The sequence below is a fragment of the Apiospora hydei genome (assembly GCF_038363865.1).
Source record: "Apiospora hydei strain CBS 114990 chromosome Unknown utg000006l_segment0_segment0, whole genome shotgun sequence".
Taxonomy (NCBI): Eukaryota; Fungi; Ascomycota; class Sordariomycetes; order Amphisphaeriales; family Apiosporaceae; genus Apiospora; species Apiospora hydei.
In genome coordinates, this window is record NW_027117365.1 from 2125031 (window position 1) to 2145894 (window position 20864).

At 51.5% G+C, this 20864-nt stretch overlaps 7 protein-coding genes across 7 annotated transcripts; 5 read left to right on the forward strand and 2 right to left on the reverse strand.

Moving 5' to 3' along the window:
- Positions 1-300: 300 nt before the first annotated feature.
- On the forward strand, positions 301-968 carry PG997_007851 (uncharacterized protein; the record flags this gene model as incomplete). Its single annotated transcript, XM_066812166.1, has 2 exons — positions 301-561; positions 852-968. The coding sequence occupies 2 exons, from the start codon at positions 301-303 to the stop codon at positions 966-968; spliced, it is 378 nt and encodes a 125-aa protein (XP_066667508.1).
- Positions 969-3518: 2550 nt separating this feature from the next.
- Positions 3519-4292, forward strand: PG997_007852 (uncharacterized protein; the record flags this gene model as incomplete). The annotated part of the gene is made up of 1 exon (XM_066812167.1): positions 3519-4292. One exon carries the CDS (start codon positions 3519-3521, stop codon positions 4290-4292), a length of 774 nt encoding a protein of 257 aa, XP_066667509.1.
- A 1395-nt stretch (positions 4293-5687) lies between these two features.
- On the forward strand, positions 5688-6743 carry PG997_007853 (uncharacterized protein; the record flags this gene model as incomplete). Its single annotated transcript, XM_066812168.1, has 1 exon — positions 5688-6743. One exon carries the CDS (start codon positions 5688-5690, stop codon positions 6741-6743), a length of 1056 nt encoding a protein of 351 aa, XP_066667510.1.
- Positions 6744-7726: 983 nt separating this feature from the next.
- On the reverse strand, positions 7727-10207 carry PG997_007854 (uncharacterized protein; the record flags this gene model as incomplete). The annotated part of the gene is made up of 1 exon (XM_066812169.1): positions 7727-10207. One exon carries the CDS (start codon positions 10205-10207, stop codon positions 7727-7729), a length of 2481 nt encoding a protein of 826 aa, XP_066667511.1.
- Positions 10208-11254: 1047 nt separating this feature from the next.
- Positions 11255-12374, forward strand: PG997_007855 (uncharacterized protein; the record flags this gene model as incomplete). Its single annotated transcript, XM_066812170.1, has 3 exons — positions 11255-11595; positions 11652-11838; positions 11865-12374. The coding sequence occupies 3 exons, from the start codon at positions 11255-11257 to the stop codon at positions 12372-12374; spliced, it is 1038 nt and encodes a 345-aa protein (XP_066667512.1).
- A 322-nt stretch (positions 12375-12696) lies between these two features.
- PG997_007856 (sulfate transporter 4.1) lies at positions 12697-15177 on the reverse strand (the record flags this gene model as incomplete). The annotated part of the gene is made up of 3 exons (XM_066812171.1): positions 12697-13431; positions 13488-14001; positions 14051-15177. 3 exons carry the CDS (start codon positions 15175-15177, stop codon positions 12697-12699), a joined length of 2376 nt encoding a protein of 791 aa, XP_066667513.1.
- A 3143-nt stretch (positions 15178-18320) lies between these two features.
- PG997_007857 (uncharacterized protein) lies at positions 18321-19193 on the forward strand (the record flags this gene model as incomplete). Its single annotated transcript, XM_066812172.1, has 2 exons — positions 18321-18381; positions 18430-19193. 2 exons carry the CDS (start codon positions 18321-18323, stop codon positions 19191-19193), a joined length of 825 nt encoding a protein of 274 aa, XP_066667514.1.
- Positions 19194-20864: the final 1671 nt, after the last annotated feature.

Genomic DNA, 20864 nt, shown 5'->3' on the forward strand with positions numbered 1-20864 from the left:
CACGTTAAATAAAATAACTATTAAAATATAATTTTAATATTTACACGCGTATAATAATAAACTATTAACGTAAAATATAAAATTAATTTATTTAATTTCTTATTTAATTTTTAAGTAACATTTACTTAAATGGTCAACGGAAGGGGGTCATCCGATAGGGGTTGCATCTTACATCATACCCAACCCCGAAGAGACTACCCCCGTCAACAACTCACCCTTTCGCTTGGAATCGACCACCATACACCACTTCTCAACCAGACTACGCTTGTCTTCTTTCGCTTCAGTTGCATTACCGACAAAATGCAGTTCATCTTCGCGCTTGTTTTCTTTCTCCTTGGCCTCAGTGCCAATGCCGCAACATTCAACGACATCATCAGCACTCTACCTAATGGCGGCTACCAGATGGACATGGAGTCTGCCAGCCACGGAATTCTGGACATCATGGACGTCGATGGAAACCCGGTCAAAGGATCTCCCTTTGTCATCGACGTCATCACCGCTCCCGCCCCTGTAGTTCACGATCCTGACCCTAACGCCAACCAAACCAAGGATCAATGGGGTGTAAGTTTGCTTCTCCGTTCCCAAGTTTCTCCCCTATCCAAGCTCAATGGCCCTTTCCTCTTGACAAGTTCATGATTTGCTGACCACCAAATCTTCTTTCTGATACACAGTGCGTCGATAACGAGTTTGGAGACCTTGGCTTCTGGCAGGTTTCCGGCAACCAGATGCAGGGCCATCAGATCAAGTGGTGGTAGACTGAGGAGGAACTTGCTTATATCTGTAATTACGCCAACTCCCAGCATTGTAGTGGCCACGAATGGTTCACCTGCATGCAAAACACCATCGGCCAGAACTGTCACGAGAACGGGGCCGGCTGGTTCCTTCAGGGCTCCGGCGACAAGACGTACGGACGAGGTATCAAGGGTGGACGCAGCGACCCCATGACCGTCTGTTCAAACCTGGTCTAGGGTTTCTGTGGTTGTCGTCTGCGGAGCAGGGATTCATAGGGAAATTACTGCCACGCGAGGGAAACGGGTGGGGATATATATACAGCTAGCAAGCTCAATGCGGCAGGTGTTGATGTGATCTTCCGTCTATCATCATGGCGAGAAGCCTGGAAACTAGTTCTCAAGCTAGTCCAGGTAAATCATCTTCCCTCAAATAAAACGTCAATTACGTGCAACATTGACGGTGTTTTCAGTACTGGAGTTATGTTTGGTGATGCCCCAAGTCCCTTTCTGGGTCATCAATCGTAGCGCTGCATGTAAGTTATAACGTGGCTTTTGAGAGTCAGGTGCTCCTGTGATGTACTTTTCAGTACCTCTTAGTGGATACGCCATTTATATTACGATGTCGAGGACTACGGTTGTACAGCGTCTTTGCTTGTAGTTGCAACCGTTGCTATGAAGCTGCCTGTATGACCACTGGTCAACACCACTCCCCTAATAATGAACCAAGTCAACCTCCTGGATGAAGTAGTGGTACTTAGAAATCGACAGTAACGACTCGCACATGTTTCATTCCATTTTCTTTCCCAGGCTCACTTCATAAACTCGTCCCATACCCACCAACGAACACACTCCACCTGATTCCGCCAGGGTCGAGCAATGAGGTGGCTGAGCCGCGACTTGGGCAATGAACTTGTTTTCGCATTCGACTCTCTTGCTATTTTTGGACTGTTCCGTTTCAAACGCCAAGCAAATGTCACTCGGATAGCTTAATGGAGTGGAGCGAAGATGAGCTTGAACTCGCGGCGTGTGCCGCTGGATGAAGAAGAAGCACGAACTGCCCCATCTCAACCATATGCATAGACAGGAAATGTAAACAGCAGTTGTATATCTCCCCTGGTTTTATCGTGGCTGATGAGCCATTTTGGGACATGACATTAATGCGTAGTGGCTGTGTATGAAACTTACTCGCGCACCCGAAACACCCCATACCAGCACTTTGCACTCTGCGCGCCACATTCACTAGCCACACATACATATATTTCTATCAAATATAGGAGTCAGCCGCTTCTAGATATCCATCTACCCCATGTCAAGGGCCCAGCGAGCGGGCCGACACGGCTATACATAGGTTGAGCCCCGTATCTGGTTGACTGCCTGCCCCATTTTCGGCACCACGTACTGAATCGTTGACGATGCCTTCGGCTCCACGGTTCCCATCATGCATTGCTGCTTAAGCTTTCACTATATGGGTCTTGACTGTGGTTTCGTTTGAAGGGCATAGCCGCCTTGTTTCGAGCACGGTGTCGGCTGTGCCTTTTTCCTACTTAGTGATATCTATTGACTTTTTTTGTTCTTTTGCTTTTCGATTTATATTAATGCAGGCCAGTAGAAGCAAGTGATTTAAACCCGAGTAAACTTAATATCTATTAATTTAAAAAGGAGGTGTTATATTTTAATACTTTTTAAATTTTAAAAATAATTTAAAATTTATTACTTTTATAAATTAATAAAACTTTTATAGCGGTTAGAGAATACGTAAAAAAAATAACATGTCTCTATCTTTAATAACTTAAAAGCCTACCTATAAAAGCCTGCCCTCGATCCCTTTTTCGTCTGCTTAATAGTTTTTTTATTAGTAAATATAAATTATATTTATTATTTATTAATATATTCGCTTATTATATTTACTAATATTAATTACTTTAACTAACGTCGAGTGTTTTATAATCGTTATAATAAATTAATATTTAATAATTAATACGAGATTATTTATATCGATATCGAAAATCTCTAATTAAAAGTCCCGAGCACCTTTTAAAAAGAGATAAAATAAATTTTAATATTTTTTAACTTTTTTCGGTTTTTATAAAGTGTATTAAATAGGTTATTATTCTTTATTTATTAAATTAACCGATAAAAACGATGAGAAATATATTTAAAAATAATATAACGAACTCGAAAAGTATTTTAACGACTTTTAAAACGATATAATATCCTAAAAAGCTCTATTCGATAAAAACTAATATAAAGATAATTAAGTAGAGGAACTGATGGAAGGATTCGAAAAGGCGGATAAGAAGGCCTAGGGGTAAGTAAACCTAGACGGAAAAAGGGGTGGGAAGCGTAGGGAAGGGGGCGCAGAGAAGGCCGGCCACACTGATAGACTCTGCTGGTCTAAAACACAATATACACCAAAAAATTTGACTCAAAATAGATACAGTTTAACCTCACGCCTAGGAGGATCAGTGATATCTATACCTGAATATAGGAACGACAGGACCACGATTAAGGTGTAAAATGTGTATATAATCTTCGACATCGTCCCTCATCTTCCTCCAATTTCCTTCCCTCTCCATCTCATTCTGCATCAGCTTCTGATTTCCACTTCAAACCAGCTCCAACTTCACTTTTCTTCATCTTTTGGCTTGCCAATCCAAGTACTTTTTCATCTTCTCAGAGACTCCTCGACGCTTTCTCTTTTTCGTATCGGACTAGCTTTCGACCACCTTTATCAACCTTAAACAACAACTACATTCATAATCAACCCCTTTCACCTTTCCATTCACCATGAAGTTCACTTTCGCCATGACCGCAGCCCTCGCCGCTGCGGTCTTCGCCGCCCCTCTTCTGCCCGCCGGCACCGCCGCCGAGGCCCGCAGCCTCGACCACTATAGCCACAACATCCTCGCCCGCGACGTTGTTGCCCAGCCCGCCGCCGCCTCCGGCAAGCGGGATATCAAGCCGCTTGGTGTCGAAGGCGACGAAGAGAAGGAGGAGACGGAGGCAGAGCTCGAAGCCCGCAGCAAGGTTGGGGACTTGGCCAAGAAGCTGGGGAACCTGGCCAAAGATAAGGGCAAAAAGCTGCTCGGCGCCCGTGATGGGATGACGGCCGAGCAGTATGCCCAGGAATATGACGAGGAACACCCCGAGCAGGCTGCTCAGGAAGCAGGAGTAGAAGGAGCCGTGGCAGCGGCAGAGGCAGCGGGTCTGGAGGCCCGTGGCAAAGTCGGGGACATTGCCAAGAAGCTTGGGCAGATCGCCAAGGATAAGGGCAAGAAGCTGCTCGGCCGGGACGGGATGACGGCCGAGCAGTATGCCGAGGAGTACGATAAGGAGCACCCTGAGCAGGCTGCTCAGGAAGCGGCCCTGGAGTCTGACGAGAACGTCGCTTCGCTAGAGGCTCGTGGCAAGCTCGCGGACTTGGCCAAGAAGCTCGCGGCCGCGGCTAAGAAGAAACTTCTTGGCGCCCGCGACGGGATGACTGCCGAGCAGTATGCCCAAGAGTATGATGAGGAGCATCCTGAGGAAGCTGCCCTGGAATCTGACGAGAAGGCGGCTTAAGTGCCACGGATGGATGTACATACTATGTTTCACAGGACGAATCGTTTCGTTTTGTGAGTTTTCCTTGTTAGAAAACTTCAATGGTTAGGCCCTCGGGTCTATATGGTAACTCTCAATGAACGAAGAGATGAACACCTCTTACAGATGCCTGTATCGTTATCATGAATTGGTAAATACCTTTTTGCCCAAGTACTACATCTATGATTTCTGTGGGCTAACGATCCCAACTGTGCTTCCGAACCCTGCCGAGTGCATTACAGTATGCAATGGCGTCATCCCATAGGAAGCGGAGGGCGGTACAAAACTGGTAGGTAGTCAGGGCTCGGATGTGGGGGACCTACTTCCATTCCTCCGGACCGTTGTGGCCGCCCGGATCCGAAGACTTTGACGAACCCATCCCAAACGCCATCAGGCGCTGCATTGACTGCACTTTCACGCCTTGAACAGATGTTGGTGCTCGCAAGCTTCTCCGGGAAGTTTTGGACGGTGTTCTGGTCTTGCTGGAAGATTTTGTCAAGCAACTCCCGTGAACTACTCAGGCACACAGTGCACTTTTAAGGTTTCTACGGTGAAATATAGGGGTCGATATGTCGGTGCCTCATATTCGTACACATCAATTTGGATATTTGCTGTCCAGAAGTTGAACAGGCAGAATCTCGAACAAATATGGTTGCCTAAAGATCTTTTCGGGAGCTCATTAGGGCTTGTATCATGTCGGTCCAGCCCCACCCAACCAGTTAAACCTCACGATGTCACCGGGCCTGAAAATGATAACTCCATTCCTCGCAAACCTAACCGTTTTACCGAGAAACTAACACTGTGATTTCCAGATCCACCTTGAGGCTCGCAGGTCGAAAAAGGCCATGGCCTGTAGGAAAGGTATGCATTCTACGAAGGGAACTAGCTCAGGGGTCGGTAGACGCACCCCGATCTTTCGGTATACGGACTTGAGAGGATATGCCCAACATGATGTTTTTGCTACAACAGATAACCTCTGAAAGGCGAATTGAAGCAGCCTGTAAATAATTTTAGACCCTGTCTTTAGACTTCACATGAAGCCAGGGAAGATACCTCATTTGAGTTGGGGATCGGAGAAGTCAACGGAGAAAGGTATTTCTGGCTGCTGTTTAATCGGGCATTTCCCTTCCTGAATTGTTTCCAACGGGCTTTCCAACGGTTGGCGGTAGTCTTCTGCTCAAAAACAAATTTTCTCTTTCGTCCTTTTCACCGTCCTGACTTCGACGTCAATCATACCACACATACGACAACCAACTACCCTTATCGAAGCTCGTGGATCTCTGTAAGCACAAAAATACTCGCACGCTTCAATCCGTCCACATGCCTAGGAACACTGTCCTACAACCCTCGCCGTTGAAGTGCAAGTCAAAGACCAAAATGGAGGCTCAGACCCAAGTACGACCCCGAGCCCAAGCCGGAGTCTCTTCGCCCCAACTTCTGCCACCACCCCCGTCCTTCGACGAGCAGAGAATATATAATGCCATGAACGAAGAGGAAAGGCACCAACTTGACGCCATGACTGAAGGCCCAGACCAGCTCGCTGATGGTGAACAGGGACCTTCTTGGTGGGATATGCTGGTTTTTACCAGCAATTTGGTTCACCGGTTGGAAAATGAAAGTCCGGAGCAACTCTACGCAGCCGGCACACCGGTACCCACGCAAATATCCACGGCAGGCCAGCAGCCGCCTCAAAGCCACGGCGAAAGCACAGAACCCGAAAGCCCCAGCTCAACGTCCAGCGAAAGCCCTCCTTTTGACAACAGACAACGACATACTCGGACACCTCTACCGGGCCGCAGACGCGGCGGGAACCCTAGGCGATCCCCAACGCCTTCTCCATTCATAGCACAAGCAGGTCCATCAGCTCCAATTGCCGCAGCAGCCTCAACAGATCCAGCAGTTCCAGCAGCTCCAGAAGCTCCTTCACCTAATACGGAAGCCGCTCCAACACAGCCACCCCAACCCACAGCAGCGCGGCTTTCCAAACTCAGTGAGAAAAAGAAGAAACGCGAATCCACAGGAGACGGAGGCCAGTCAAAAGAGCGCAACACGACGGAAAACGAGAATATGCTTGCCAAGAAAATCAAAGACGAAGGCATCGCCAATCCGTATGGACCCTGTTCGAAGTGCGTAACAACCGGGGGAACGTGCTGGGTGCTGGTGAATGGGGAGAGTATGCGCTGCGCAAAATGTGCTCGTCAAAAGTCGCGCTGTTGTTTTCCGAAGCAATACGAAGACAACCCGGATATCATAAACAACCTGCGAAGTCGAGCTATGGAAGCGGAAGCGGCAGCGGCGGCAGCAGCAGAAGCCGCCGCAAGTCAAGCCGACACGCAGTCTTACCTCCCTCATCATCAAAACCCGGAGGGTTCTACCGGCCCCGAAATCCCAAACGAAACCAACCTCGACGAAACCAATGAGTTCCCTGGATGAAGCCAGAGAGTCGAGAAGAAGACAATATTTTGGGCCCGAAAGCTGCTCTCAGTATAACGAATTATCATATGGCCTCATCCCCACGTCATTGCTACTGAACCAGGTCGAGCTGATGATGTGGAATCGTAGGCTCGATGCCGTTTGCCTGGAATGGGTGCTTTCAAGTCTTGGCTGGCATCCTACGGCGGCGGATACATCCATTGGGACTCGTCAATTGACCACCATCAGCTGGCTGAATGCACTTACCGATGCGGGAGCTTGTGGCAATGATTGATGGGGATTCATCAGCAGGATGCCAGTAATCGCCCTCACGAAAGGGTTCAGACGGACAATCTTGGCATCGGGAGGTGGATTGGATTCATCTTGAGACGAACTGCCGACGGAGTTGTTGAAGGAGAAAATTTGGCATATTGGAAGGCAATGGGGCAATTGATGCATGTACCTCATACAGCCGTTGGCGTTATCGGTGGTGGGTGGTGGTAAGGGCTGGGGCAAGAACCCAAAGTCAAGGGTAATAATGCCTCTGATTCCACTTGATAGTCCACCCAAACTAAATGTACCTAACCATATACATGTATGTACTTAAAGTAATGAAATGAAAGTTCGTCAATGGGGATTCGCTCCGTTACCATGCTCCCTTCCGACAGGAAATCATCTACGAAGGTCACGTACTCGAAGTTGCAGAACTGTGCCCACAACTGCATTGCCCGAGGTGCACACGAATATGTCAATATGAACAGAACGTTTGCCGTGTATTCATAGAACAGTCATGACCCAGACCCCGTCAGCTCATCTCTGTTGCTGCTTTCCGATGTAATTCCTAACACGATACCAAGTGAAACCCATCCATTCCCATCGTGCCATCAACCCGTTCACGTACCCTGAAGAACTTGGAACCGCTTTCACCGTCCATTTTCCAAACGAAAGCCACGATCACACACCAATAAAGATAAAGCCCATGAATATGTCCCTCTACGCCCTGTCTACGCCAACTGGGCGACTAGTGCATTGAATTCCTTGTCAGTGTGCTGATCCAGGTCCCTGTAGCACTTAGCCAAGTTGGTTTCCCCCTTGCGGAACTGCTGCAGCTTCAGCTTGCCCCCAGCCAATCGCTTGGCCTCGAACAGGTCTTCGACGTCCACCAACGACGGGACCACCGTCGTCCGGAACTCGTACGGGACGCCGCTCGCCTTGATCAGCTCGATACTCTCCTCGAGCACGCTTGGGTCGATCTTCTTGCCGGTCACCGCCTTGTAGTTCTCCAAGGCGCACTTGATGTCCATGGCGACGAAGTCGACGAGCTTCTCGGCAAACACCTGGCGCAGCACGTCGGGCGCCGTGCCATTCGAGTCCAGCTTGACGCTGATCCCCGCGTTCTTGAGGATCCGCAGGAAGGGAACCAGGCCCTTGTGGATGGTCGGTTCACCCCCGGAGATGACCAGCGACTTGTGAGTGGTCGAGGACACATGCCTGAAGACGTCGAGGCTCGTCATCCCATCGCGCTCGCCACGAACTAACGGCCCGTTGTGGCACCATGGACAGGCAAGGTTGCAACGTGAGGTGAACATGATGGCTGCCTGGACTTTGCCGGGATAGTCGCTGAGCGTGTTCTTAATGTAGCCTGCCACTGGAAGATCGGCGATATCAGCGATTTGACGCTCGAGGTCAAGGAGCCCGCTCCCGTTGTCGACCGTTGGCGAGTTGGTAATGTATCGGTATGTCTTACGGGCGACGAATTCCTTCGCCTTGCCCTTGTTCCAGTCCCGGGTTGGACGGAAGTAGCCCACGATGCGCGAGTAGACAAGCGTCGAATCGCCACAGACCGAGCATTGCGGTTGCTCACCTGGTAGGTAGCCATGTGTCTGACAGATGCTGAAGGTCGGCGTGAGGGTGACGTAGGGGATGCGGAATCGGGCTGTCAATATCCTGACTAGGTCCCGAGCTAGCTCCCAACTATGCAATTGCTCGCCCAAGAACGCGTGGAAGACAGTACCGCCGGTGTATGCACACTGAAGATCCTCCTGGTGCCCAAGGGCTTCGAAAAGGTCATATGTACTGTCGACCGGAAGCATGGTCGAGTTGGTGTAGAAAGTTGGGATGTCCCGTTCTGGAAATAGCTCCTTGTCTCTCTTTGCCAACTTGTAGCATGTGCTTTCGGCTGGGGTGGCTTCCAGGTTGTATAAGTTGCCGGTTTCGTCTTGGAAGTCCTGAAGCCGGGTTTTGATAAACTCCAAGACCTCGAGAGCGAAATCCTTCTGTTTTTCAATGCCCTCACCAAGCAAGGCGACCAAAGCCTCATTCATTCCGTTCACTCCAATGGTACTGAAGTGGTTCGTCCAGCAGGATCCGGTGCGATGCTTCGTTGCCGAAAGGTAGTGGGCTGCGTAGGGATACAGAGCCTCGTTGTCGTCCACCGTCTTGCGTTTAATCTCTAGGGCGTCTTTGGCCACCCTCAAAGTGTCTGACAGTTCTGATATGAATGCATCTTTCGATCCGCCAGAGCGATAGGCAATGTTCGGGAGATTGACCGTGACCACACCCAGAGAGCCCGTCAAAGGGGTTGCACCGAACTGGCCACCCACTCGGCAGTGCAGTTTGCTGATGTCGAGGCGAAGACGACAGCACATGGATCGGAAGTCCTCGGGGTCTAAGTCGCTGTTGTAGTAATTTCCGAAATATGGAATCCCGTACTTGGCCGTCATTTCCCAGATCGGCTTCCAGCGTGGGGATTCCCAATCGATCCCCTCCCAGAGGTTATAGGTCGGAATCGGAAAGGAGAAGATATTGCCGTTCCCATCTCCCTGAATCATCACCTCGGCGAACGCTCTGTTCAGCAGGTCCATCTCTTCCTGGAAATCCGCGTACACCCATTCTGGTTTGAGTTGACCACCAATGACGACGCATTGATCTCGAAGCTTCTTCGGGCAGACAAGGTCCATCGACACGTTGGTGAACGGCGCCTGGAACCCGCTCCGAGTAGGCACGTTGAGAGAGTAGACGAAGCTCTGCACGTACTTGAAGACTTCGGGGTACGTCAAGCCATCCTTCCGAACGAAGGGCGCAAGGTAGGTGTCAAAGCTGGAAAGTGCTTGTGCTCCGGCCAGCTCGCCCTGCAAGGTGAAGAGAAAGTTGACAAGCTGGTTGAGGGCGGTGTTGAGATGTTTGGGTGGCCTGCATTGAATCTTGTTGTCGACACCGCCGAAACCTTGAAGGAGGATGTCCTCGATTGACCATCCTGAACAGTAAGCGCTGAGGAACCCGAGATCGTGGATGTGGAAACGATTCTCGCGGTCGTATTGGCGTATCTCGTCCGTGTAGACCTTGTCAACCCAGTACTGGGCGATGACATGATTGGAGACATACTGCATCAACCCCTGGTGGGAGAAAGTCGAGTTTGCGTTTTCCGCTCCTTTCCACGATCCTTTGGCAAGGTACTCTTGGACAAGATCAACGCTCGGCGACATGATTAAAGTGACTGGTTATGAGTGGAGAAGAAGAATAAAAGGCAGTCACAATGCGTACTCACGTCTCCTGGAATAATACTAGAATACTCAATTGCTATCGAGATTCCCTCGTATTTAAGCTACTGGAGGCATGTTGATCGTGGACGCGTCGCATCGTAATCGGCATCTACAGTCGCGTCCACCTACCTACCTCTGGCCTGACTATGACAGCAATGCCCAGCAGCATGGCGCAGCCAATGCCGTTCAGACTCAAGACGTGGTGCGATCATCTGGTGCTGGACGCGTTGGCCGATCGCCTGGGGCGCGCGAGTTCGGCGCGATGGCATGTGACGTGAGAGGAGGTGGGCTGACAGCGACATCAGAAAAAGTTGGGATCGGGTTAGCAATCGAATCTATGGCCTGTCATCGCGGGACGCGCATGAAGGAACACGGCCAGATGTTCGACGCGTCTCGGCGACCTCCCAGTTGGAAGCACTCAAAGTGCAGCAATGTCTCGCGGGCCGCGGGTTCCCCATGAGCAAGTAACCACAATTGTAGGGTGAGATGGTCTTCAAATGGCACGTTGAATCCCGGACTAGCTTGGAATGGAAACGAAGACGACCGAATCGCTCAAGGGCAGTTCAGGACGGTGTAGAGAGCGATGGACAAGAAGCGGTTCGTTCTCGGAATTCAATATCGCCCGGTAGTAACGTGTACATAAATGGCTGTCGTCCGACGACTGAGGTCTCAATTGAAGGCATCGATTGAAGGCTCAGGCTCGAGTTATTGCAAGTAATGCTGGGGCAGAATGCCTTTGTGGAATAAAAGCGACCATTGGAGGATTGTTATGCAATTAAAGGAATAGCCCATGAGGTGGGGCTATATCCCCATGTGGAGAAATGCAAGGTTGCAAATTATTCACTGAAGCGGCTGAGATTGTACCTCATCGTACCGCCACCCCGCTAGAGACCTGTACCTCTTTCCCGGTCTAGCCCTGCCTCAGCCGTCTACGGATATATATATGTTACATACATCGTACATGAGTTGCATATTTGTATGGTAGTGACCATGGCCCCCAACAGCGACGACGTCGGCAAGGATGTCACAGCCCTCCAAATCCCCGACAAGCCCGAAAAGCCCCGCGCTGATTCCGCCGCTGCCGCGCCGACGGCCCCGGAGAAGGGCGATCCCAATATCTCCGCCAACCACATGGGCGGAGATATGTGGGTGGTGAAGCCCGTCCCCGGGGCCGGGTATGGCGCCGTGGCCCTGCGAAAGATCGCGCGGGGCGAGCGGATCATGGCGGACAAGCCCCTGTTCGTGGTGCCGACGACGGTGAATGACGTCAAGACGATGTCGCAGATCATTGCCTTGGGCCTGAAGAAGGCCTCCAAGGACCAGGCGCGCGAGTTCCTGACGCTCGACAACGCCCACAAGGCCAACGGCCCCTCGTGGGCACCGCCAGCACCAACGTGCACCCCATGGGCGGCGGCGGCGCGACCGAGGCCGGCCTGTTCCTGGCCGCGTGCCGCATCAACCACGCCTGCGTGCCCAACGCGCAAAACAAGTGGCGCAAGGACCTGGGGCGCATGACGGTGCACGCGGCGCGCGACATCGCGGCGGGCGAGGAGATCACGCTGACGTACCTGCCGGCGCTGTTCCCTGGGCGGAGCGCCAGACCATCTTGAAAGAGCACTTCGGCTTCGTGTGCGCGTGTGCGACGTGCTCCCTACCCGCGGGCGAGAAGCGCGACGCGAGCGACAAGCGACGAAAGGACATCAACGAGCTGGACGAGAAATTGGGCGACGGCAAGCGCATTGTCAAGCATGCCGAGGCGATGCTGCACGACGCCTGGCGCAAGCTGCGGCTGCTACAAGAGGAGGGCATCACCGACGCCTGGGTCAGCCGGGCCTACCACGACGCTTTCCAGATTGCCATTGCCAACGGCGACCAGGCGCGCGCCAAGGTCTTCGCCGAACGGGATTACGAAGCCACCGTGGCGTGCGAGGGCAAGGACAGCCCCGAGGCGGCGCAGACTATGGATTGGGTCAAGAATCCCAAGGGCCATCCACTATACAGTGGCAAGCTACAATGGAAGCAGGGCGTGGACAAGATACCCAAGGATTTGAGCGCCGAAGAATTCGAGAGATGGCTATTCAGATTGCCCCAAGAAGGCCTAGCGAAATAGATCTCGATCACTAAGTTTGATGTCAACAACAATTCTCCATGATCGGCATAAAGCCTCAACCTCTTCCGTGCAGTAACTCGACTTCGCGCAATAAACTCACCTAGCGAAACGGTCATTACCTATGGTAAGAACGCACTTGTTCGTGAAGACGCTTGTAGTATCATTTAAGAAGTCTCAGCGCTATACCCAGCTACTCTATTGTATATGTGCATGCAAACATGCGGTCCAGATGAACAGCCGCTATGATAAACCTTACGCCTGGAAATGCCGAGCATGATGTGTACTTCATGAAATCGTTTGTGCGACCTGGTGCGGGACAATCCTACAGTGGGGTGCTGTCGCCAGCTATTGCGCATGCGCCCTGTTCCTCAAAGTCCTCCGACTCGGTCATACGCAGAGCGTCCTTAACATCATGGACAAAGTGACGCTCCCCGCCCACTAATTCGACAATGCCACTTCGCTGGAGCAGGGACCAGATCTTGTTTGACTTGCTAGGCGAGCGACTGAAGAAGACCCGCACGCCACGTTCACGGTAGGCCCTTACAATTTCTTCCAGTACCTGTGCCCCAGAGCCATCCAGCGAAGTTACACCATGGATATCAAATATGACGTTGCGGTTGCTCTTATGGGGCCGAAGGCGCGGCAAAGCAGGGTGTGCATTGCTCGTTCCGTATAGTTCCAACCTTCGAAGGCGATTCTTCAATTCGCCGGTATTGGCAAACGTGAGGGGTTCCGGGATCTTGACGATTAGGCAGCCCTCAATAAACTCTAGGTGCTCGGGGTTTTCCTCGGCATTCTCGAATCTCTCCGTTCCAGGAATGCGGCCCAAGATCTGGATGCGTGGGCGTGTGGCATGCTGGATTACCTGCAGAAGAGACAACCCAATACCGATGGCAATACCAAGGTTGAGGGAGAAGAAAACGGTTACCAGGAGAATAATGGCCATAAGCGCCAGCTCAGTCCAACCGCGGATGCGAAGAAAGAACGAGATGTCGTGGGGCGCCTCCTCTATTAAAGAATATGCCACCACTATGATCAGGGCCGAAAGCACAGGTTTCTAAAACTCGTCAGTATATGATTTTGTTCCTCATATTATATGAAAGATCTCCTTACCGGGATGTAGTAGAACCAGGGCAGCATAAACATGATGCAGAACACCGTTATAATGCTAACAAAGATGGAGCTCATAGGGCTTGTTCCACCAGTGGACTTGTTGACCTTGCTTCTGCCGTATCCACCGAAGGCGGGAATGGCCATGAAGCAAGAACCGATAAGATTGGCGGTACCGAGAGCAACGAGCTCTCTGTTCGGGCTTAGCTGCATACCTTCGATAGAATCGCCGGTGCCAAGACTTTTGGCGGCAACAGAGGACTCAAAGAAGCCAAGCATGCCAATCAAAAAGGAGGTTCCCATAGCTTCACGAATGTGTGGCATGTGCTCGAGCTGAAATGGGTTTTGGAACCTGAAGGTCTGGCCAGATGCAGCTTCAACGCTTCCAAGGACTGCAACACCTTGCTTGTCCCACTGCAGCTGCCATGCTAAAAGGGCTGACAGTACTACTACCATAAGTCGATCAGGAAGATAGGCAATAGAAGGGTATCGTGGCTGAACACGCTTTTTTACTTCACTGTGAGATGGTGAGCTCGAGCAGGTTGAGACTGGGCCGATCTACTTACCGAAGCACCATAATGACAGTAAAGCTCGCAACACCGACAATGGCGGAAAGCTTGTGGATGTCCTGGAGGTGAGTGAACAAGAACTTCAGTTTGTCCACCGAGCTGGGATGCTGAACGCCATGTACGGTCTCGGCAACCTTGGTCAGCCCAAGTACGGGGACGAGCTGGTCAATGAAGATAACGACGCCAATGGCAGAGATGAAGCCGCGAAGAAAAGGTCGGCTAAGCACGCTATCCAGGAAGCCAAGACGGAATGCTCCCATGATAAACACAGTCGCGCCCGCGATTCCAACAGCAACACCGGCAATTCGAGCTTGCAAGACGCCGTTATCGTCATCACCAGCTCCCGAGTCGATGCTTCCCTTGACGATGGAGCCTATCAGCAAGGAGCCTGCAGCTTCAGGCCCTACGACCATCTGCGGACAGCTCCCCAGAAGACCGTAGATAAGCGGGTTGAACACGAAGGCATATAGACCGTTGATCGGAGGCACATGCGCAAGGTTGTCGGCGTAGGAAAGCGCCATGGGCAGGTACATGGACGCTATCGTGATGGCGGCCGTAAGGTCGCCCTTGAGCCAGGTCCAGTTGTACTGTCGCATCCAAATCAGACAAGGAACATAGTATGACAGATACATCAGCGGCGAGTCCTTAAATCCGTGCTGTTCTGCTAGAGCGCCGGAGCTTGTCATCTTTTTGCTCTTGACCTTGGCCGACAGGGCTCTCTTCCAGGAGATCCTAGCAGCTCGATCGCCGTCCTGCTCCGAGCCCGCGAGCGAGCCCGTATCGGTATCGGTTGTCTTATAGCTGCTACCCATCGGGCTTTCGGCGCGGGGCGAAAAGGTGCCATGACTGCATGGGCCGGGGTGTGCATGCTCGTGGAGCAGCGAGGTCGTCTCGGTCGATTCGTCGGGAGACTTGGGAGAACTCGGACCGGGTCGAGAGACTTCGTGGTCCTGGACGTCGGTCGCGTCGGGCGAGGAGGCAAAATAAGCGTCGTCTTGGTTCTCGCGGTGCAAGGATGTGGAAGAGAGCGTCTGGCTCTGGCGTAGGCCGCTCGGGTTCAAGGGAGCATGATCAACTGCCTGGCGGGAGTTGGTCCGCGTTGGCTGAGGTCTTCCAGAGGCCATGGTCGATCGGAAAAATGGGGGCGATAGCGAGGGTTCTATTGATCCATCAGATGAGGTCGTATGTTCGCTTGCATGGAGGATCCAGTGAACAGGTTAAGGCGACAGTCGTAATTTGCTAAACAAAGGGCTGGCGGTAGATATGAGAGAATGGCAACTGGTCACGCCTAGAAATGGAATGATGCAAATTGTTTTTCTTTTTTCTTGGGCCTGGGGTCGCATAGCGCATGGAACGGCTTCAAACCATATCATCTGAAGGAGGCCCCGGGAGACCCATGACCCAAAACCGGGAAACCAAGACCCCCAAGCACCAAAAGAGAGGGGGCCTGGGCGGCCTGGGGGCGGCCTAGCGGATGTGTCTGGGCCTTCGTTTTACTTGACAAAGTGCCTGCAGTGCAGCGGCCAGCACCTTCACCGTCTGTCTGTGTCTGTGTCGGTACCCCGCCCTGCACGTGAGAGCGCGATTTGCCAAGCGAGATCTGATCTGCCACTCGTCTCGGTTCGGCAATCCGTGCAGATCACGAACAGCAGCGCTTGCATTTGGAAGAATTGCGGGTGAGAGAGACATTGCAATTGACGGAAGAAAAAACGCGGTTTGACAAGCAGAAGCAGGTGCCAAATCGCAGCGATGGATTTCCTCAACTTCGGAATGATGGATAAAGTAGCGTAGGTTCCATTTGATCCCATCTACCGGCGGTAGCCAACCAGGTACTTGCAGGCGGAAGTGCGCAATTGCGTCACTAAAGCCATCCCATCTCAGGCTGTCAGCTCAACGTTCAGACCGCTTTCCGGCATCTTGGCGTCACACCGGCGACAGATTCGGATACTCCCCTCACTTTAACGCTCGGCTGTGTCAACAATCTGAAATTAAATGACCAAAACTCCGGTTGGGTGCAAGCCAGCATCGACTGCGCTTTGAATGACAAGTACGAACGACTCAAATCCGATCTGCCATCCAGCTCCGGTTGCTCCAAAGGCCTAGCTATCCGGCTGCCATCGATTCCGTGATACGCTGCTCCTTAATCACTGATTTGTTCGTCGGAAGAGTATCAACGCAGGGACCGTGTTGCTCTTCTACCCTCGAAGATCGGTTGCAGGCTCTGGTCCCGGATGCTCCTAGGAGGTACATAAGCTATCGCAACCGCGCTCAAAGTGGGATTAGTCGTTGGCTATTTCATATCGGGTTCGAATCACGAACCGGCATCTTTTGATTTCGCGATCGACATTTAAAGCAAGATCTTGTTAAGACCAGAGATGCTTTCGTCGCCGATGGAATGCTTGGCGGAAAAACGAACTGAACTATGGTTAGTCATGACTGCCACCACCGCTTATCGCTCAAAGCTCTTCAATTAACTCAAGGTCCGGTACGCCGCCTATTCGATTGCCTGTCGATCATTTTGGACACAGGAATATAATATACCGCTGATGGGGTTGGCTCAAGGCCCGTCTTGCTGCCGACTGAGACGAGACATCCATCTCAACCGCGGGCCTCGCTCCGTCTGAATCTTCGAAACCCAAGACAGTGATACTCCGTGATTGGCGGTCAGATTGAAACTCATGTGCCTTTGGGAGTGGTTGATGCGAATGCTAGACTCGAACGCGCTTCGGCTGACTCGAGATGGTTGCAGAATTGGTCGCCCTCAATCAATTTTCCTACACAGGCCATGGATTAGTTGCTTGGCCCGATTGAGTCATCTTATTTCACCTGACAGACACCTGATTGAAACAGACTTGCCTTTTCTCGCAATGTTGCGGACCGACAACTACAACCCTCTCCCGCGTATCCCCTTGAATGCGAAATACGGCTCAAACAGTGGACAACTTTCGATACCTACATAACCCGCGGAGGTAACAACACAACGTGAAGTCCTCGACGGCGTGAACTCTCGCAATCCGAAAATATCTGATATTCCAATTGGACCAGAAGATATCCCCACTGTTTGAGCCGTACTTCGCATCCAAGGGGATAGGAGGATATGACGGACAGAGGGATGTAGGGGTCGTTTCTCATCCAAATCTAAGTCGGACTTCTGCCCGAGCGTACGTAGACTCGCGTACTATATGCAGCATGTAACCTTTACTACTTTTAGAAATAATGGAGTGACATAGGATGAAGGCGCAACGCGTTACCACTACAGAACATTCTCAGATAAGTCCCATAACAGGCTGTTGGATGTTATTTCTCATTCGGCAGAGTTTTTCCAGTCGTATGGGCTTGTAGTTGGTGACAACGTCCGTCTTCACCGCGGATTAGGTGACGAGTCACGTCCCTTCGCGGATGCTTCGGTGGCCTGGCCGCCGTATATCAGGTGATCATTTTGAGCATCTACATAATACCTATCCTACTTCATATTGCGTGCATATCAAATCATCAGGTATCAGTTTTGGCCCGAGTCAGCATCGTTTTCGGAGGCTGAGCATCAGACCACGGCACTAGCGGATTATCCAAGCCCCGAACTAACCAATACACTGACGAGTCCGAGTCCGACCTCTTTCTCTGACAGGATCTGATCTCAGTCGTAATGCCGCGCCATCAGATGAGGAACAGAACAAGATTTTTCCAATATCGATAGTGTGAGGCGTTCTGTGGTTCTCAGCCTATCATGATGCTCGGTGGGAGGTGGCAGTGTATAGTGGCGTTCAACCAATCAGAGCCCACGGCCAAAATGGAGGCATGTTCGGCCTACTCTGCCCCTTTTTCGGTAGTTGCAGCGGCAAAGGTCTGGAAAACAAATCGAGGCCAGTTGCAAGATGCTGAGTTCGTATACAGACGTCTGTTTTACGCAGTCGATATCGTAAGCCGTCATTCCGGAAATGTGGTTGTGAGGGTATTCCCAGGAGAGCTCCGCGGCATGTATCAAACAGTAGAGGATATGAGGATAATGAATAACCATTTTCCCAAGAAGGCATGAAGCATGATTTGACCACGGGGCAAAAACCTACTTGTAATGATACGTGCTCGGTAAGCCGGCCGGAGCTCCGTGAAGCGTTTTCGGATGTCCGGTTTCTTGCTATTTTGTTTGGAAGGCCTTTTGCAACTGGGCAAACGGGCAATTACAATCAAGTTTCTATTCATCAATATCAAGTTACTGTCAAATACGATACTATTCACGCCGGTAAGGCCAAGTCTCGATAACAGTACCAATATGAAAATCCTTTGTTTACATGGCAAAGGGACAAGCGGCCGGATTTTCAAATCACAGACAGGTATTTGCACTGCCTCAAGTCCCCACAACCACTAACTAACTTGGACAGCCTCTCTGCGTTCAAAGTTGGAGACCGTGGTCCCGGAGTTCGAGTTTGACTTCGTAGATGGGCCGCAACCATCGTCGCCGGCGCCAGACACACCGCTCTTCTACGAGCCGCCTCACTATGCATTCTATGAGGGGACCGATATAGAAGCCATCCGCGCCGGTCACAAGTGGCTGCGGGGAATTCTGGAGCAAAATGGGCCATACGACGGGGTCTTGATGTTTTCCCAGGGCTGCGCCCTGGTCTCCAGCTACATGCTCTACCAGCAGTGGTACGAGCCCAACGCACCGCCCCCTTTCCAGTTCGCCATGTTCATCTGCGGGGGTATTCCCATCACGGCCCTCAAGAATCTGGGAGTGCATGTGTCCAAGGAGGTCGAGGATCTCGATGTTCGGACCAAGAAGCAGCTCCTCGAGAAGACGACGGCCGAAGTCACCAGGGATCGGTGGCAACTTACGGACTACGCCTCGGTCGTGCGGAGGGCGCAGTTCGACTCGGACGACTGCTTCGGCCTCAACCTCAACAGGATCCCCGCCGAGCTCAAGATCAGAATCCCCACGGTGCACGTCTTTGGCGAGAAGGACCCCAGGCTGCCAGCATCGATCCAGCTGGCGGGGTTCTGCGATCCCTACATACGAAAGGTCTATAACCATGGCGGGGGCCACGAGATACCAAGGGCCAAGGACATTAGTGAAGAGCTAGCCCAGCTGCTGCAGTGGTGTGCGATCCGGGGGACTTGGCCTGGGCAGGATATGATTCATCACTAGTAACAGTTTCGAGGATAGTTTTCCAAGACATTGAAACAAGGAAGCGACTTCCTGTATGCCATGATATGACGTTATTGCTTCCTTTTCTGGCTGTTGTTCCCCCTTTGCATACGCCTTCTACAGGAGGCGGTCAGGAGAAACTGGCCAAGACGATCATATTCCTAACAGATACTTCATATCATTGCAAGTGTATAAATATAAATCCCTCTGTTATCGAAGGTAAACAGAAACTTTACAATCGTATAAATCATACTTCATGGCTGCTAGACTTCGGGGCGACCTGATAGTTGTGGGTCTCTCGCTTCCGATGGGTCAACTTGGCATCAAAGCAATGCTGGGGAAAACAATATTATGCTTCAATCGTTTTGACCTTACTTTTCTCACTCCTGTACGAAGGACACACATAACATACATACTATGCCTTGCACTGCCGGTACACGCCTACACTCTGAAGACCGACCCGCAGTGGATACATAATCGGTTGAAACAACGACCAAACGGAGGGCGCATGCCAAGGTCGCATAGCCCATCGAGGCCTCCAACGTACGTGAGGTAGCATCGCCTATTGTTTTTTTCTAACCCAACCCCCGCCACTTGAAACGCTCTCTTGAATTTCCATGACCTAGGACTAAGACAACGCCGCTTCTTGGCTCATACATCACGATGGTCCCAATGCAGGAAACATACAAGGAACTAACTCTTGATGCACAGGACCCGTGGCCTCGGATTCCGTATCCATTGGCTCTGGCGTCCTTTGGCTCATTCTGGTCTTCTCTTCCACATCGGCTCCTTCCCAAGTTGGCCCAGAACAGCCGGGTTAAAACGAGCCATGTCGGATAGAGGCGGGCCATTTGCTCATTCGACTGGCTGCAGCGACGCTATCTCGGAATATCAAACTCTCGAGGTTTCTTTCATTTCCGTCGCCTATGTGCATGATTCTGATGACTTACAGACCGACCTGCTGTATTCAGCAGGAATCTGATAGAGACCCACTTCCTTATATCGCTCACGGCGGCCTCGTGATTGGCCGTTGGCCGGATAAGGTTTAAGTAGGTCGCTTTTTGGCCAAGATACACCCCACTTTCCGCTTTCCGGGGCCTCCCATCAGGCAAAAACTACACAGCCTCAACGACGTGCATTTTCCAGCGCTTGGCGCTCGCAAGCTGTAAAAGTCTCGGCCTCTCTCTCTCTCTCTCTCTCTGTCTGGTGTGCTGGCGTTCCAGACTGACTCGCAATTCTTCACCTTGGCCTTTCCCCGACGCGGAGATAATCCCAGCCGAAAAGGGTTTCTGTCGTTTCCTGATCGGTTCTGATTCACCCCGCCATGCAACATGCAATCCGAGTTGTCGGGTGGCCAAACTCCTGTCAGCTGTGCCTTTCAATCCACGCACCATCCGAAGGTGCCTGACATTACACCGCCTCAAACCGGTGGCCATGGAAAGTACGTATGCCACAGCCAAAGGCCTCAATGCCTTTGCGACCCGTCGTTGGCCTTTCCTGCCTCCGGATCGCCTGGGATCATGCCACGCTTTGGTAGGAGCAGTCGGTTGCTAGTTACACCTGGGAAAGAGCCAAGGCCTGATGAGGCCGATTCATGTTTCTTGCGCCTGCTGGCAACCACCCACTCCGGACATGAGTGAGCGAGAGCTGGACACCTCGACACCTCGACAC